At 38.0% G+C, this 16,852-nt stretch overlaps 1 protein-coding gene across 1 annotated transcript in view; it reads left to right on the forward strand.

The window, feature by feature from the left end:
• si (sucrase-isomaltase) overlaps positions 1-14,708 on the forward strand; it is a 59,178-nt gene extending 44,470 nt beyond the window's left edge. The window contains exons 33-47 of the mRNA XM_004561374.4: positions 5-67; positions 204-320; positions 432-522; positions 677-815; positions 1,495-1,628; positions 1,798-1,832; positions 2,452-2,568; positions 6,125-6,273; positions 7,082-7,166; positions 7,262-7,318; positions 7,746-7,870; positions 8,205-8,293; positions 10,448-10,497; positions 12,633-12,797; positions 14,200-14,708. Of these exons, the coding sequence (XP_004561431.4) occupies positions 5-67; positions 204-320; positions 432-522; positions 677-815; positions 1,495-1,628; positions 1,798-1,832; positions 2,452-2,568; positions 6,125-6,273; positions 7,082-7,166; positions 7,262-7,318; positions 7,746-7,870; positions 8,205-8,293; positions 10,448-10,497; positions 12,633-12,797; positions 14,200-14,277 (1,494 nt within the window). The 3' untranslated portion in view covers positions 14,278-14,708. The remainder of the gene's footprint in view (positions 1-4; positions 68-203; positions 321-431; positions 523-676; positions 816-1,494; positions 1,629-1,797; positions 1,833-2,451; positions 2,569-6,124; positions 6,274-7,081; positions 7,167-7,261; positions 7,319-7,745; positions 7,871-8,204; positions 8,294-10,447; positions 10,498-12,632; positions 12,798-14,199) is intronic.
• The last annotated feature ends 2,144 nt before the right edge of the window (positions 14,709-16,852 follow it).

Here is a 16,852-nt window from a genome sequence, read left to right on the forward strand (position 1 = left end):
ACAGGTGTGGCCTGATTATCCCAATGTCACTGTAGATGAAAGTCTGGACTGGGATACTCAAGTAGAGGTACAATATTTTCTGTATTCCATATATATGTGTGTGTATATATTTGTGTGTATGTGTAGAGAGACAGAGAGAGAGAGACATTAATCATTACTGGGCTCTTTCAGTTTTCATAATTTCATTTTCTTCTAATCTCCAGCTCTATAGGTCATACACCGCATTTCCAGACTTTTTCCGGAACCAAACGGCAGATTGGTGGCACACAGAAATTAAAGATTTCTATGAGAATACCATGAAGTTTGATGGTATTTGGATCGTGAGTGTCCTGAAATAGAAAATCCAATAAAGGCACCTTGTTTCTGTTTACCACTGATTCTACCTGATTTTCTTTTCAGTTCCATCATCTATACTTTATGTTTTTTTGAAGGACATGAATGAGCCTGCAAGTTTTGTCCATGGCACAGTTGGAGGAAAGTGTCTTGGTGATCCAGTTCTGGAAAATCCGCCATATATGCCACGTAAGACAGACTACAGTATTCGTTTACCATGAGAAATAATTAGGTTATTTAACAATATCAACATAAGCTGTGTGTGTGTGTGCGTGTGTGTGTGTGTGTGTGTGTGTGTGTGTGTGTGTGTGTGTGTGTGTGTGTGTGTGTGTGCATTTTGCAGCCTTGGAGTCAAAACATCTTGGTTTAAACCATAAGACTCTGTGTATGAACAGTGAACAGATACTCAGTGATGGAAGAAGAGTCAGACACTATGATGTCCATAGCCTCTACGGCTGGTCCCACTCCAAGCCTACCTATGAGTAAGTATATATGCATTTGTATGTGTGCCGTATGTGCCTGTTTGTGTGTGTGGTTTTATGTGTATTTTATATATGTGCTTTTGTGTATTGCTGTTTTCTTTCCTGCCAGCTTCAGAAGCTGCTATACGGTATTGTTTTATATATAACAAGTGCATTTTTCGCCTACAAAAACACAGTTCTTTTCATTTTATTTTAACATGAAAGCATAAGCTATCCATGTAACTCAACAAATATGAGAGCTGCTCAAGTTTTATGACATAATAATCACAACATCCAGGCCATTTCACCCGAGAAATGTAAATCATCCCAAAGAAATGCTGATGTTGATGATGAATCTAAATCAGAAACCCAGACATGGAAGGTAAAACACTGATATCTTAAAGCTAGAAAAGTATTTAAAAAGACACTACTAATTTACATGTAAATACATATTAGTCACCCAGCTTAATCATTTCCAGCGATTAAGAACCCCGGAATATACTTTCTATGTGTTTGGTTCACGAGCGACTTTTTGTCTTTAAATATATTATCACCCCCTGCTGGTAATGCAGCTTCTGCAGAGGCAAAGTGTGAAATCGACATGCAGAATTGGTGTTTCTATGACACGTTTTGTGATATTGGGTTGTTTATTTCCATATCCATTTATTTCCAAATTTCTGTGTCCTTCTTCTTTCCACAGTGCCCTTCTGGATGTGACAGGTAAAAGAGGCATAGTGGTCACCAGGTCCACCTACCCCTCTAGTGGAAAATGGGTTGGACATTGGCTTGGAGACAACAATTCTGGTTGGGATCAGCTTTACAAATCCATTATAGGTACATACAGATATAATTGTTTTCTTTAAGATAAAACTTGTTATTCATAATTAATGGTATTCAACAATAATTATTTGGGTCTTTTTTACTTAGAGAAAAAAGTGACAAAAAACCCAAAACAAAAGAAAAAATACAAATCCACAACTTTCCATATTCCTTTCTTCTACAGGTATGATGGAGTTCAGTCTGTTTGGCATCTCTTACGTAAGTATCATCATCTGTCCGGCTTTTGACAAGATGTAATCTTATTGAGCGATCTTGCCCTCGCTAAATAGATTACAGTAGCTTGAATTATGTTATTTTGTTTGCTTGACCCATTTGATCAGAGGACATTGTGAAATACAACGCGAAGCATGCGACTAGAAGCCCCACCTCACTAAAATTCCCATGTATTACTCCGTCAGGACATGTTATTAAATTAGCAGTCCTGAATGAATCGTACATTTTATATTCTTGTCCTGGCTCTCTCTGTCTTTACTTGTTTGCTTTTTTCTCTTTGCGCCTCCTCTCCCCTCGCATATTGTCTTTCTGTCTTTTCTCCCTTCTGTCCGTCCAATAATAGTTATAAACTGACACCTTATTGATTCTTAATTGAAGACTCATTTGCATGTGTCCAGCCCAGCTGCAAGGTTATACGATGGAAAGACATCTCAGAAACACGATGATTGCAAAATAAATAAACTAAAATACCATGACCCCAGTTCCTGTAGATCAGAAGTTCTTTGTAGATACACCTGCTCTTTGATACACATGTTTCTTCTTTCTGTCTATCTCCATCTCCTCACACACACATTGATAAACTCAGACTCTTTGTCTCTTTCAGACCGGGGCAGACATATGCGGGTTCTTTAATCCAGCTGAATATGAGATGTGTCTTCGTTGGTCACAGCTGGGTGCCTTCTATCCATACTCACGCAACCACAATGGCAAGGGTAACCCGGTGAGTGAATTAAAAATAAACTTTTGTAGACTCAAGAGAATATATAAAAAATGTTTATATATGGACTTGGTGTCTTTCTTACGGAAGAGGATTAGGGTCACAGAAAAAAAAGTGTGTATGTTTTTTTTCCTTCTTTTCCAGAATTCTGAGAAAAAAAGTCAGAATTCTGACTTTAATCTCTGAATTTGGACTTTTTTTCTCAGAATTCTGGAAAAGAAGAAAAAGAAAGACGTACCCACTGTTTTTTTTTGGAAGGCGCCCTAATCCTCTTCCGTACTTTCTTCCTCACGGTCTTTGTTTTTTTTTTTTAATCATACTTTTCGTTTCATAAAGTGAAGTTATGCCCAGGAGTCCAGGAACAATTTTTTTTAAACCACTGAATAAAAGCACATAAAATGTCCTTAAACACACTTCAGAAGATACAGCATCGGCTACTTACATGAGTATATAAGAGCAAAAACAAGATTAAATGTCACCAGTGCAGTGTATATGTAAAATATAATGTTGTTGTAATGATTTAAATATACATTAATACATTTTTGTTCAACTTTTAAATTGCATTTGTAAAAATTAAATATCAATCATCTGGGGGAAAAAATATCAGCAATTCCACGAAAACTATGACATTGTATATCCAAAAGTAGTCATGTTTTTATATTCATGAAATCTTGTAACTTGCATTTGCCTAAGATTAAACTTCACAACATTCAGCTCCGAATGTTGGATGAAGGGTATATGAGCTGCTTCTTCTGGCCTTAAATGACACAAATCAAGGTGCTCACTACATCTGAATTCTCCTATAGCCAGCATGTGTTTGTGTTCTGAAAATATGGGGTCAAATTCTACTGATATATTACGAACACATACCAGCTTTTGTGCAAACTAAGTTACTTCCTATTTCCTTTGCCATCTCTTTCTTAATCTCTGTTTGACATACGTGCACACCCACACAAACACACAGAAGGATAGACCTGTTCGGCGGTGTTGTGTTGGTGGCATTCATTCAAGCGCTGACCTTTAAAAGCGTTGGAACACATCTGAGAAATCCAATAACGCCCGTCCGGAGATCGATCCCACCAGGCGAAATTTCTCTGCTCTACAGTCTGCAATACTAGACAGGACACAGTTGTGTATGTATATGTGGGCGTGTGTTTGTGTGTGTGGGTCAGTGCCTGTGCTTTTTAACAACATGGAGTGGGGATATAATTGAATTCTCAAGGTGATCTGGGCACCACTGCACACCACCTAACCTCCACACACACATGCACGCCATGATACCAATCGTTTAATAATGGGTTGCAAATGGATGTTTAAACATGGGTAAAACTGGCAGAAAAAAAGTACTCACACGGCAGGAGAGGGTAGCTCAAAATGACAATTTCAGAGGAAGCTGTGAAGTCAGAGAGAGAAAAAGTCAGAGGTATTAGGAGAGAACTGATGAGCATGCACACTGTGTATTTATAGCAACCTGGAGAAAAAAAACACACAAAAAAACAGAAGACCTGTCAGGGAAAATACTGACATGCAAAAAAAAAGAGAAGGAAGAGCTGAGGAAGTCATATGCTTTGAGAGAAAGCAAGACAAACTACGGATAAATCAGTGGCGATGTACACAAGATGACAATTGAGTAAGTTAAATGGCCTTGACACAGGCTAGTAATAATGATGTGAGAGGTGGGAAAAGATAAAAAAAAAGAAAAGAAACTATTTACCACTTTTGAAGCACAAATCTGAAAAGGAATGTATTGAATGAGAGTAAAATGTGGCTTTTATCTAGCACAGCCAGATAAAAGCTATGCAATCATCAGGCAGTTAGTGACTGCAACATCTAGTCTGCTTAACAAGCCATTTGACAACGAAGTATGTAACAGCACAAACCAGACTGGAGGGTATCCAAGGTCAGAAACAGGGGAGACGGAAAGAGAGAGGAGAGTTTTTGCAGAGTCATTCCCAGAGCTCCGTCACGCCTAGTGTCTCTTTGCCCTCAGACAACTTTTAGTGTTGACCTCTAGATAATTTTCACCGCACTAGCAATATACTGCCGTGTCCACAGTGATATCAGAACAAAATTAATTAAACAAGAGACCTTCTCGACCAAGCCTTGCTTCAGCAGGGCAGTTATATTGGAGTCATGTATATTGTTATTCACCCAAAGGGACATATTACTCTTCATCTAAATATATTTTCTTTTTCTGATATGAGCTATGCAAAACAGAAACTCAGATGTTTATTAGATAAGGTGAGGGGGTAGATTCGAGACAGATAAAATGAAAAGAATGACCATATACTGAGGAGGATATAAGAATGGGTAATGCAGCCAAACAGATGGCATCTTTATTTTCTTTGAAGGAGCGAATGTCTTGCCTTTTTCCTTTTGCATTTTGCCACTATAAATTATATGAATTCATAGCATATGGACCCCACTTTTCTTGCACATCTCCATCAATCCCATCTCTCGCTTTCTATGAATGAAAATTCTACCTTGAAGGTTTTGCAGAAAGTGGTATAACTGTCAGGCCATGCAATATATGTGTGGTGTTTTAGATTGTATGAAACAAGTTTGGGGATATTTTATGTTGGTTATTGTAATTCTTATGTGCTTTTGTTTAAAATTGTTTGGCCTTTTTTTTTTTTTTTTTTTTTTTTACGAATTGTGTTTCAATATTGGCATCCCCTAAATTCATTATCAGAGAGTTTGGGTGGCTTTAGGTACAAGTGTAAGAGCTTTAGAAAAAGATGACTGAACCATGTTTTTGAAATTGTTTCACCTTGCATCCTAGAGCCTTCTCCAGTTCTACAACCAAAAGGTGGAGAGTCCCAGGTATTTAAACCCAAACTAGGGTTTAAATATCTAGGACTGCTATTTGGTAACTGTTAACCTGAATATATTGTGATGATGTTTAGACAGATTAACACATGCTGATAAGCTTCTAAAGTACTTAGAGTAATATAATGTATACACATACATACACAGCACACTGTAACAGAGAGCAGGAAAACAGCATAAGAATCACCAATCAAACTAAGTTTCTTTATCTTTTTGAGTCTTCCAGTGCACGACCCAGACACACAGCCATATAAGCTTCTAGATAATCCAGACAGCAAAAATTCACACAACTGTGAAACACTGTAGCCAGTGATTGATGGGGTGCTGTGTCTCTTTGTCAATGTTTGCCAGTGGTTAACAACTCATTGCTGTACTAGATCAATAGGCTAATTCAACACTGCATTTGTGTTTTTAATTTCTTTCAAAAGGCGACGCATATCGACTTGCTAAGCGCAAAAACAATATATTTGTCTGTTTGCCGGAGACAAACATAGACACAGACAGTTACATTTAAGAAAATGAAAAAAAAAAATCAGATCAGATCCAACTTGATCCTAAAAGTTTATTAAAAAAGGGAAAAAAATCCCTTGAAAATTTGGTAAATGGTGATTGGTGTATTCATTCATGTGCTGTTAGGTTCTGTATTTAGTTACCACTGTCCAACAGTTTTTTTTAAAAAATACAAATTTTGTTAATATCATGTTTAATGGTTTGTTTGTTTTTCTTTTAGAGGCAAGATCCTGTTTCTTGGGATGCGGCATTCGCCACTGCAACCCGGGATGTTCTGAACATCCGTTACACCCTCCTGCCCTATCTATACACTCTGATGTTTGAGGCACATACGAAAGGAAGCACAGTGATCAGACCACTTTTACACGAGTAAGTGTAAACCGACAAAACACAAGGCTCTTATCTTTGATGATAATTTTTGGGGCGATTTAGCATTACATTTAGTCACTTTATCAAATAATTGAGCTATTACCAGCATGGATCTTTCATCCTGATCACTGGCAAGATGATCTGATTTTATACTACACTGCTTCTCATTAGAGAGCAGTGTGCAACGTAACATGAAGAAGTTTCTGAATTTAAAAAAAGGAAACTTTCTCTTTAGTGTACAACATGTTTTCAACCCCAGTATCTTTTAATGACTGATAACACAAGTTATATCATGTTTCTAAAAGAAGGCTTTCACAATTGGCTACAAATGCTAAGTTAAATGGGAGATAAAACTGACTTTAACTGAGTGTCCATGAATTTTGTAGTGAGGTAAGGTTGCTTTGAGAAATGGGCTCTTGAAAATAACTTGAACTGGTAAGAAAATTAGAGTTGTATTCCTTGCCACAACAGCTGCCTTTAAAAAACCCTCTGCACAAGGCAATGTGACTGTGTAGTGTAGAGGCCAAGCATAGATGACTGTGGCTGCACTTGGTAGCTCCCAAATGTGAATGTGTGAAATTGTTTGAAGAAGAAGACATATTTATTCATTTTAAGAGACTCTTATAAAGTCACAGATGGTATTTAAGGAGCTGGCACGGTGAGTCTGCAGGGTTAATTGGCTTGCATCTGCAAACCGTTGAATTCTGAATGAGTACTTGAATAGTCATCTGGGTTGAGGATGCATAAGAGAGCAGTGGTAACATTTCTTTCAGTCATGTTTAATGGCCTCTGTGGTTGTATGTTGTAGGTTTGTGGATGATAAAACTACATGGGAAATCTACAGACAGTTCCTGTGGGGACCTGCCCTGCTCATCAGCCCTGCACTGGACCCAGTATGGTGCAACATGTGCACACATTTTGTATTGTTTTTATTTTTTTTATAGCTTTAAGGTTGGCTCTGATTTTCTGTAACTGATTTTTTTGACAGGGAGTCACAACTGTAAGAGGATATATTCCTAAAGACCGCTGGTATGACTTTCACACTGTAAGTACTTGTTCGTAACAACAGTAAAGTATTTAGTGTCAAAGTTCTTGCAGAATGCTGAGAACTAAAAGGTGCCTCTGTTTTACTGACTTAACAATTTTAACAGGCTAAAATAAAAACTACAACAAACATTCACCTGACAGTAAATACAGTATGACAACACCATCACGGAGCTACAGCTTAGCCACTACAGAGAGCACCTTAATAACAAAAACCTACTCTGTGGGGCTAAGGGAGTCCCATCTGTTAAACAGCATTACAACCCCTTGTCACTATGCACACATACTAACACATTTCCACATATGCTAGTCTGTGCTTTTAGTCTCTACCCTACCGATGCAAAGGACCTGTTGAATTAAATTAATCAAAGATAATAACCTGTAGTATTTCTAGTACTTTAATAGTATGTAATTATTTCTTTCATCAGGCCAAACCTGTTGGAGTGTATGGCACAATGGTTGACATGCCAACACCCTTGAATCATATTAACCTTCACGTCAGAGGAGGATATATCTTACCCTGGCAGAAACCAGAGAACACTACATATTACAGGTAAGTGAGCATACATTATGACTGATACATCTTGAGAGTTTGCAGCTACAGGTCAGCATCCTGTGTGTTGTATGACTTGTGTGTGCACGCGCGCGTGTGTGTATGTGGGGCTTAGTGCCTGTGCAGAAATGCAGAACGGAGCATATATCACTTGTGTGTTTGAATGAGAATGAAAGAGAGAGAGACAGTCAGAGGGCGATGACTGTTCCAGCAGGAAAGAGGTCAGATGGATCCCCTCAGCAGGAATATATTTGTTCTCAGCAGCAGGTATAAATAGACATTGTCCTCTATTACAACAAATCTATTACAACCCTTTCTGCCCCTTTTGTTTTAGTCGGAAGAATCCTTTAGGACTGATCGTTGCCCTGAGTGATGCTGGAACTGCCAAGGGATCATTCTTCTGGGACGATGGTGAAGGAATAGGTAAGCAAAAGGTTACTTTTGAACACGTACAGCCACCAAAACAGCAAATACTGTATGTGTTCATGGAGTCATTATTCCTGAATAGTAAAATGACTCACTAATTTCAATGACAATAAAGTTTCTGATTCTGACTAGAACTACATTTTTTTTCTCTCTCTTGTTTCCTTTTGTTTTTTGTGGAGTGGCCATTAATAATAGCCATAAATAAGAGTTAGCATAAGAAATGCAATCACCAGACAGTTTTTTTCTAGGCATTAATAGTTTCACTGTCTAGTGAGGCTGTGCCAGGCCTGAAGTGGACCCAAATGCAGAAACTCGTGCACGAAAAAAGAAACTTTATTAGCAGCTTTTTCTAGCAAATAAAGCTGCTAAACTTTATTTAGTATAACTTACAGAAAACAAATTAAAAATCTAGAACATAAAACTATGAACAAAATTCTGGGACACTAGAAGCACGGAAAAACCAAAACCAGAAACACAGGGAGACTTACAACACATGAGGGGGTATGATACGACAAAGGAAAACACAGGGCTTAAATATACAAGGGACTAATGCAGGGATGAGAAACAGGAGGGAAATACAGCTAGGACTAATAAGACATAAGGAGACAACAGGGTGCAAAGGTAGATACACTGACATAGGACATGGGACTGTCAAAATAAAACAGGAAATGACATGAACATTGAACCAGGACACAAAACACAACACCAGGAACACAAGGCAGGCACAGAGACTAAAAATCACAGAGGTGCTAAAGAATAACTAAGGAACACGAAATACAAACGACTAAACCACAAAAAAGCCCACAAAATCCCAGAACATAGAATAAACAAAACCTGACTCCAGACCATGACATTCACATGAATATCATGGTACAGGAAGAGCAGTAGAACATTTTAGGTATTTGTATCACAGTTTCTAATCTTACTTACAACCCTGTAACCAGATACGTTTTCAAACAGGAAAATCCTTTTTTTATTCTTATCTTGAAATTTACATTTTCTGTTTTTTTTTATTTATGGGTTTAAATCACCTATTTCAAAAACTGATATCATTACCACAAAAGACAGAAGTGGATCAATGGCCAGAACTTGATGCTTTTTAGTGGACGAAAGCTGCTAAGTTGGTGTGCAAACAAAAGAGATCAAGCTTGTTGACGTTGTATGATAAGAATAACAGGCTTGCTGTTTAAATTACAAGATGTGCACTGATTAATGAAAGATACAGAACATTTTGGAAAATTAGAAAATCAGAATCCACTAATGGCTTTTCATCCCAGTGTGTGTTAAGCTCCTGCGCAGTTAGTTATTCAGTGAAAGTAATTCTGCTACTTTCACTGAATATGAAATTCAGTATGGATTTTATCAGAAAGACACAGTGAGCTACAACACGTCTATCTCTACTTCCTCGCTTATTCTCAGACATGCATATTTACACATACACGAACAGAATCAGTCTCAGAAGTGCTTCTGTGAGAAGATGCACTCGTCTGTGGACGGTCTGTTTGTGTTGGGACAAAGGAGAGAAAGGCAGATAGTAAGCAAGTGAGGAATGCATAGAAGGGGAGTGACAGAAACCATTACAGTAATTCCCTGTGTCACAGCCTAGAGATATGCTCTCCATCACTCCTCTTTTATCTGGTCCCTTGCTTCTCTCTTCTGCGTCTCCTTGTCTGTCTGCCATGTAGCCTTCCTATGTCTTGCTTGCTTGCTTTGCCTCTCAGCGTATCGCTTTCTTACCTGTACTATCTACTTTTCTGCTTGTTTCGGCTTCCGCATTTTTAAGTTTTACCTCAGAGGTTTTGCTATTCTCTCCGCTGTCTGTCAGGTCGGTCCAGCTGCAGCACTCATTGTGCTACTCTGTCATTCACTGGTGTTCTCTCGTGCATTCAACTGGTTTTACTTTCAAGCATTAATACCACCTATGTATATTTAAGTGGCATAGCCAACTGTTTATTTTACTTAATTGGGTTTTCTAAGGTGATTATTTACTTGCTCTTTAGGTAATATTAATATGAACTTAAACCTTGATCAACACAAATTTTTATGCATCCCTTATTTGTCGCTGCGTCGCTCATTGCATAGTCACATACTCCTTTGCATACCCTCCATGCCTCTGCTCTGAATGTAATTCACTCCTGTTTCTCTCCTCAGACACAGTGGAGAACAAAAAATATCTTCATGTCACATTTTCAGTGACGTCGGTGAGTTCAATGGCCAAATACAAGCCATACTTCCCCCCCCCCCCCCCCCCCCATTATCATCATTATTACTATTAATGCAGCAAGACAAGCAGATCAGCTGATACCTTAGCATTTAAAAAGGCTGTGGTGGTGTGTGTGGCTGTGGTCAACATAATTTTGATCAGGTGCAAAGCTTTTGTTGTGCATGAACCCTAATCAGAATTCTGTGGCCTAAAATTAACATGCTTAGACAGAAGAGCCTGAAGTTGAGTGGATATGTTAATGCAGATTTCAGTGTGTTTCTGGCATTACAAATGATTTAATAATCCTGCCTTTTTAAGGCAACCTCTAATGTAGAACAAAACATTTTTTAGGGATTTATGTGGAAAGAAACTAACTAACTAACAGAAACAAACAAAAAAAATCCCAAATAATCAGACAAATAGTTCCCAAAGGTATTATGACAAACCTATTATCTACCTTGTATAAAACCTCTAACCAGTAAGTACATTGTCTCCAGGCTCACAAATCAGAATTATGTTGAAATGCAAACCTTGTGACTCACCACTCAATCCAGTTTTGAAGTGCATTTTAAACAGGTTTTCTGACTCTCTATTAGCTCTCATGTTTCTTGAGACTTTCTGTTTTAAAGTCTATATGCTGATGAACATGAACAGCTATATGCTTTCTGTTTGATTTCCTCTTGCTGGTTTGGGGAAATCAGAAAGGAACATGCAATACTCCAGAAAGGTCACATACAGTCCTTTAGTTTATACACTTTAAATACTTTGTCTACCTAAAGTCCAGGATCAACCAGGATCATGAAGGATAACAGAGTAAAGTCATGCAGGTGCAGGAAGAGCGTGTAAGGACTTATTCCTTGAATTTTGGTCTGAGACAACAGTGCCAACCCTGGCAACACCATGCCACCATGCATAAACAACTATCAAGCTTATTGAGTGAAGTGGATGAACGAGTTTTGTCCACTGACATGAAGACATTCTTAAATCAAAACATAACCCTAAAGGATGTGTTATCTATAAGGAACAAGATAGTAAAGGATTCACTTGTGATTCTAATGAAGTTTTACAAAATTGAATTCAAATTTGGCACCAGCAACAGAGTTGCCTCATTGGTGTCTTTTGGGGTAAATTTTAAAATATTGCTACTATGTAAGGATCATATCCTTCTGCAAAAGGTATTTAAGTTCGTTGAAAAAAAGAAAGAAAGGTGGCCTATGTGTTATGGCAAAGTTTGTTTGGTAACAACTTGATAGTAGTTCAGGTCGGACATGTTAAAAACTCCCGAATAGCTAGGACCAGTGGGAATAACCCAGCCACATTTGCCTCTTTGCCAGGCAAAAACCCAAAGGCACACATTAATACACACATCTAAACCCAAACACACACATATATGCAAAACCCTACAACATACACTTAAAGCTACCGTGGCCAAACATCTGTGGCTGTCCTCTGCCTACAATCAGGCTCAATTCAAAGCAATTTCACACAGCGATAAAACAGGCACTGCCTGACAGCCAAAGAGGGAGAGAGAGGAAGTATGTGTGTGTGTGTGTGTGTGTGTGCACGTATTTTGTGTGTGCACGCATGCGTATGTAAGTGACTGTGGGGATGCATGTATGTGCGAACAGGCAGATGTGAGAAGATGAGGATAAGTTGAGCAGAAGCAGCCTGGCAGATTAGCAGATCGTATGCCACTTTGGATGTCTATCTGAATGTAGGTGCGTATGTGTGTGTATTCGTATATGTGTGTTCTCTTAGCTCTGTATGAGTGTTGGACCTCAGTACAGCTAAAAGGAATCAGAGTAAACAACATTACCTGTTGGATATAAAACTATAGGACTAAAAATAGAACTATATAAGGAAGAGATTCAAATAGTAAATCTCACTCACTGAAAAGATGAACCAAAAAATAAACAATAATGCATGACTGGGTAAATTTCATGACTCAGCTTAAACATTTTTCCAGCAAAGTGAATATGAAGTTCATGATTGTTGTTATCTGTCCTGTCATGCAATTCCTATAACAATACATATATTCCCATAACACAACAAAATGACATTGTGTTTTGTACATATACATATATATGATTCCCCTTAACGCCTCCTCTTTGTCTTCATCACTTTCAATTTTAGAACACTTTGACCAATGCTGTGGGAACATCTGGCCTGGATGCTGTAGATTATTTGAAGCTGGGTGTGGTGAGGATTTGGGGCGTGGGAACTGAGATCACAGAGGTTACCATAACTTTAAATGAAGGCCCTCAGCCACTAACCCCACAGCACAACCTTGAATCACAGGTCAGTACATTTCTGGAACACTTAATTCAATTATGGTTAATGCCAATGTCTAAATATTGTGTATATCCACATTAAAATAAAATTAATCAAGTATTATTCATTAAACTACAGATGACCGTATAAAACCTAAACTGCATATAGGAAATGGTCTATCACCACAAAAGCTCCTAACATAAATTAAATGTTGAAATGAATGTTGTGATGTTCAAAAATGAGCGTTGGTGCTCTGTAGGCAACCCAGAGGTTCATGGTCAATAAAGTTCAGCCGCAGAAGGAGGGTGTGTACCAAAACATGACATGAAACACAGATTTTCTAAAGCCTTAAGATACTCAAAATAAAAGTATAAATAATAGCAATAAAATTCTCAGAATCCAAATACCCAAATTGTAAATAAGAAAGAAGAGTTTGGGTCATGTGTAAAGATCTAAAGCTGTTTTGCAGTGCTACATTGGTTTGAGGTGGGAAATGAAAAAAAGGAATTAACAGTCCAAGAGGATAGCATGTATTCCCTCTCCTCATTTGGCTTATGATAAAATATTCCTGTCAAGGTTGTGTACTGTACTCAGTGCACTTATCAGAAGCATGAAAATGATAGCAGCTCCATAAATAATGGTAGATGAAAAAGCTGTACATTTATACTGTTCTTGAGAAGATGGACAGGGAGAAGCCAGACGAGAGGGCAAGAATTGCAGATGAAGAAAGTCAGAATGACAGAGGACTCAGTGTTTGTGTGTGTTGGGGATGCAAGGATGGGTTACGAATACTGAAAAGACAGAAAGATGGTTCATCTGTAGAAAGAAGGGAAGGACAGGCAGTACTGGTGGAGAGAGGGAGAATGCATCACTGTAACTAGATGGAGGGAAAAAATAGAGGTGAAAGAGATAAACGTGAAGAATGAAGGATGTGTGGGGGTGGGGGAGAAAAAGGGCAGTGAGGAACAAGAGAAACGGAATAAGGATGACACAGTATGTGCATGGTAATAAGTAGTTTTTCAGCATGAGACAATCCATTTATCTTCTTAAGTATTGTCTGATGGGGTAACAACTTGAAAGAAATAGTAAGCAGCTGGTGCTGTGTCAGTTAAATACAGTGAGGTGGGAGAGCTATTTCTGTCTGGCACAGGACGAGATGTTTCATCCTGAAGACGTATAGGCCTGCTCTTACTGTCATGCACAAAACACGTCTCAGCGTCAGCTTGTTTAACTTTACTGGAAAGATGTACTGTGTATATATTAGAAAAACTGAATTATTAGCCTTTAGATCAGATCCAATTTATAGAACAGAACAGAAGGCAAGTGCTGTACATTCAACTCTTAAGTCCTGGATGATGTTTATTTAAAAAATAGTAAACGTGAGCCACCAATGAAGAAGTAAAACTGATGTTTCCTCTTGCTTTTACAGGAGCTGACCATAGATATTACTGATCTGAATGTGAATGTGCAACAGACTTTTCAGTTAACATGGAAGACCAAGGCTTGAGTGCAGTATTTGTGTTCACTTGTAAAAAAAAAAAAAAAGATATCTTAAAATAAGGGTTCATTAATTTAAACAAAGATGTGAAGAATACATTTTGTTTTTGAACATGAAATGTGAAACCTCAGTGCCTCCCATCAACCTATAAAACCGAATAATGTTTTCCTTTTTACCGTTAGACTGTGCCTTTAAAACAAATGTTTGATTTACTCTAAATAACTTCAGAACTTTATTGTCATTCAATATCCCAAAATGTGTGATACCGTAGACAAAATAATGACTGCCAATCATGTCTATGGTAGGAATATTTTTTCTTGCAATCATGTATACATGCTGATTACTTTTAAGAAAATGAGAATAAGGTAATGTTAGGATCCAACTGCAATGAACTCTGTGCATCATATGCATGTCGTTCCTGCAAATAAGATATGAATAAATCAGTGAACTAAAAACTGTGTTTGGTCTTCTTCTCCAGTTGGGGTGGCTGTAGCTCAGGTGGCATTGAGGTTTTGTAGGTACTAAGAATTTAGTAATAGTAAAGTACAAACTCCAGTTTGTACTTTGCGCTTGTGTTATTGTCATTTAGTGCTGTGCTTTTGCCACTTGTATTTTTCACAGTAGATATGCGCAGACTTGTGCATGTATGGGTGTTTGTGTGGGTGTGCCAGCATCTATTTATAGCTCTCACCTGCAGCAAGCTGTCTACCTGTGCTTTGTCTCATCCCATTATTTTCCCATATAATGATACAGCCATCCATTATTCAGCCTGCAGTAAACCTAATGATGTCAATTTAGCCATGGGCACCTCAAATTGATTTCCACTCTAATCGCCACTCCACGGGAAGCAATGTGTTTGGGGGTTGCTGTAGAACGTTGTGTTTATGCGCTCATGTCCAAAAAGTTTAGAACTGTGATGAATCATTCTAAGCCCTGTGTTCAGGTTAGCTATTGTTTTGAAAAGAGAATTTTTACACTTTGACTGTGAAAACATCCTTACCTTCAGTGCCTCTGGGACTAATTGAGCTGATGATCTGAAGAGGCATTCTTCCTGGATTCATACTGAAGTCATTACTGGTGTAAGAAAGAGATAAAGACTGTAGACTGTGAATGAATTCGAAGTTTTGTATTCTTCACATTCCTGGTGGTTACTGGTTCCTTTTTTTACACATATATATTTTCTCTCTCATTTTGTCAAAGAAAGAAAGTTAATAATGAATTACCCCTGACACTACCATGTTTTGAATTTGTTGTGAATGAGACTTAAATGCTTTCTTTCTGTCAAACATTTGTAAAAATTGACAACAGCATTGGCTCAGATTTTTCTTTTCATCATTTCTGCTTTCCTGTAATTTCCAGCTCAATTTTGTTCTCATCATTCTGGTCAAATCTCTTGCCTGTCTTCTGTGAATCAATTAACCTCACTCCAGTTCCACATGGATGTAGCCCAAACTACATGTTTTGGAAGGGTGACTGGTTTGCAATTAGTTGGCCACCAAAGTTTTCTGCTCTGTACCACACAGAGGCTTGTCGAATCAGTGTAGGTTAGAAAGATTTGGGGTTTTTTGCTTTTTTTGTTAAAATTTCTAATGCTCAGAAAAAATCACTGCTCTCGCTTTTCTTTTGTTTTAATATAATCCCCGTAGTCAACCCATGTCAAATACGGGTCTACTCAGTACTTTAAAGAAGTGTTCCTTAGGCTTGAACGTCTCTCTCTGGGCCTGACCCACTAGATAAACACGGCAGGTTTCCTGTTCTCAAATATGTCATCATGCCTCTGGCCCAGTCATTTTTACCCATCTCCTGTCTGCCAATCAGCCTCTGTTCTGTGCTCTTTAAATCTCAGTGCTTAGTGCTGTATTTATGCAAGATACAATATACTCCAATAAAATCCTATTAGAATGTTCCAGATTCCTGAAATTTGAAAAAAAAGGGGGAAATCTGATATAAATTCAAAATACCTAAATTTATCTTTAAAAAAAGCTATTGAAAGAGAGCTGTAACATAAGAAAATGTGCATAATCATGTTCATTTATTCCTCATTGTTGGAGATAGTCGATACAGCTAACCACGAGCCTGCTATAAGAGCAGTTAGTTATCAAGGTAACTGCCAGCCAAGATTAGGCTTAAGGGTCCTAAAAATTATAGTTTGCCTGTGATAAATAGTTGGATTACATTCACATTCAGACTCAAGTCAGTAAGTCTGACAATATTAGATGCCCTTCAGAGAAAGTTTAGGTAACACTGCCAAAACAGCGGTGCTTACACTGCCAACAGAAAACTTCAGGATATCTTTGACAACTCACCTGAATATCACTGCCATCAGTCATAAGTGAGCTTCACTGACTTATCGACCCGTATTGGAGCCCTTTCACAAATTTCTACATCTTCCTCTGGAGTAAATAGACAACGAATACTTCAGACACCCACCATTTTGAGAGCTGAGGTAAACAGTGGACTGACAAGCTACACTTACTACAGATGAAAAGTTGGAAGTGACTCAGATAAAAACACTAAATATTTATTTGACACATATCTGGGATTTTTGTTGTTGTTGTTTTTTTTTTAAAATCCCTGAGTTATT

The sequence above is a fragment of the Maylandia zebra genome, linkage group LG14 (assembly GCF_041146795.1).
Source record: "Maylandia zebra isolate NMK-2024a linkage group LG14, Mzebra_GT3a, whole genome shotgun sequence".
NCBI classification, from domain to species: Eukaryota; Metazoa; Chordata; class Actinopteri; order Cichliformes; family Cichlidae; genus Maylandia; species Maylandia zebra.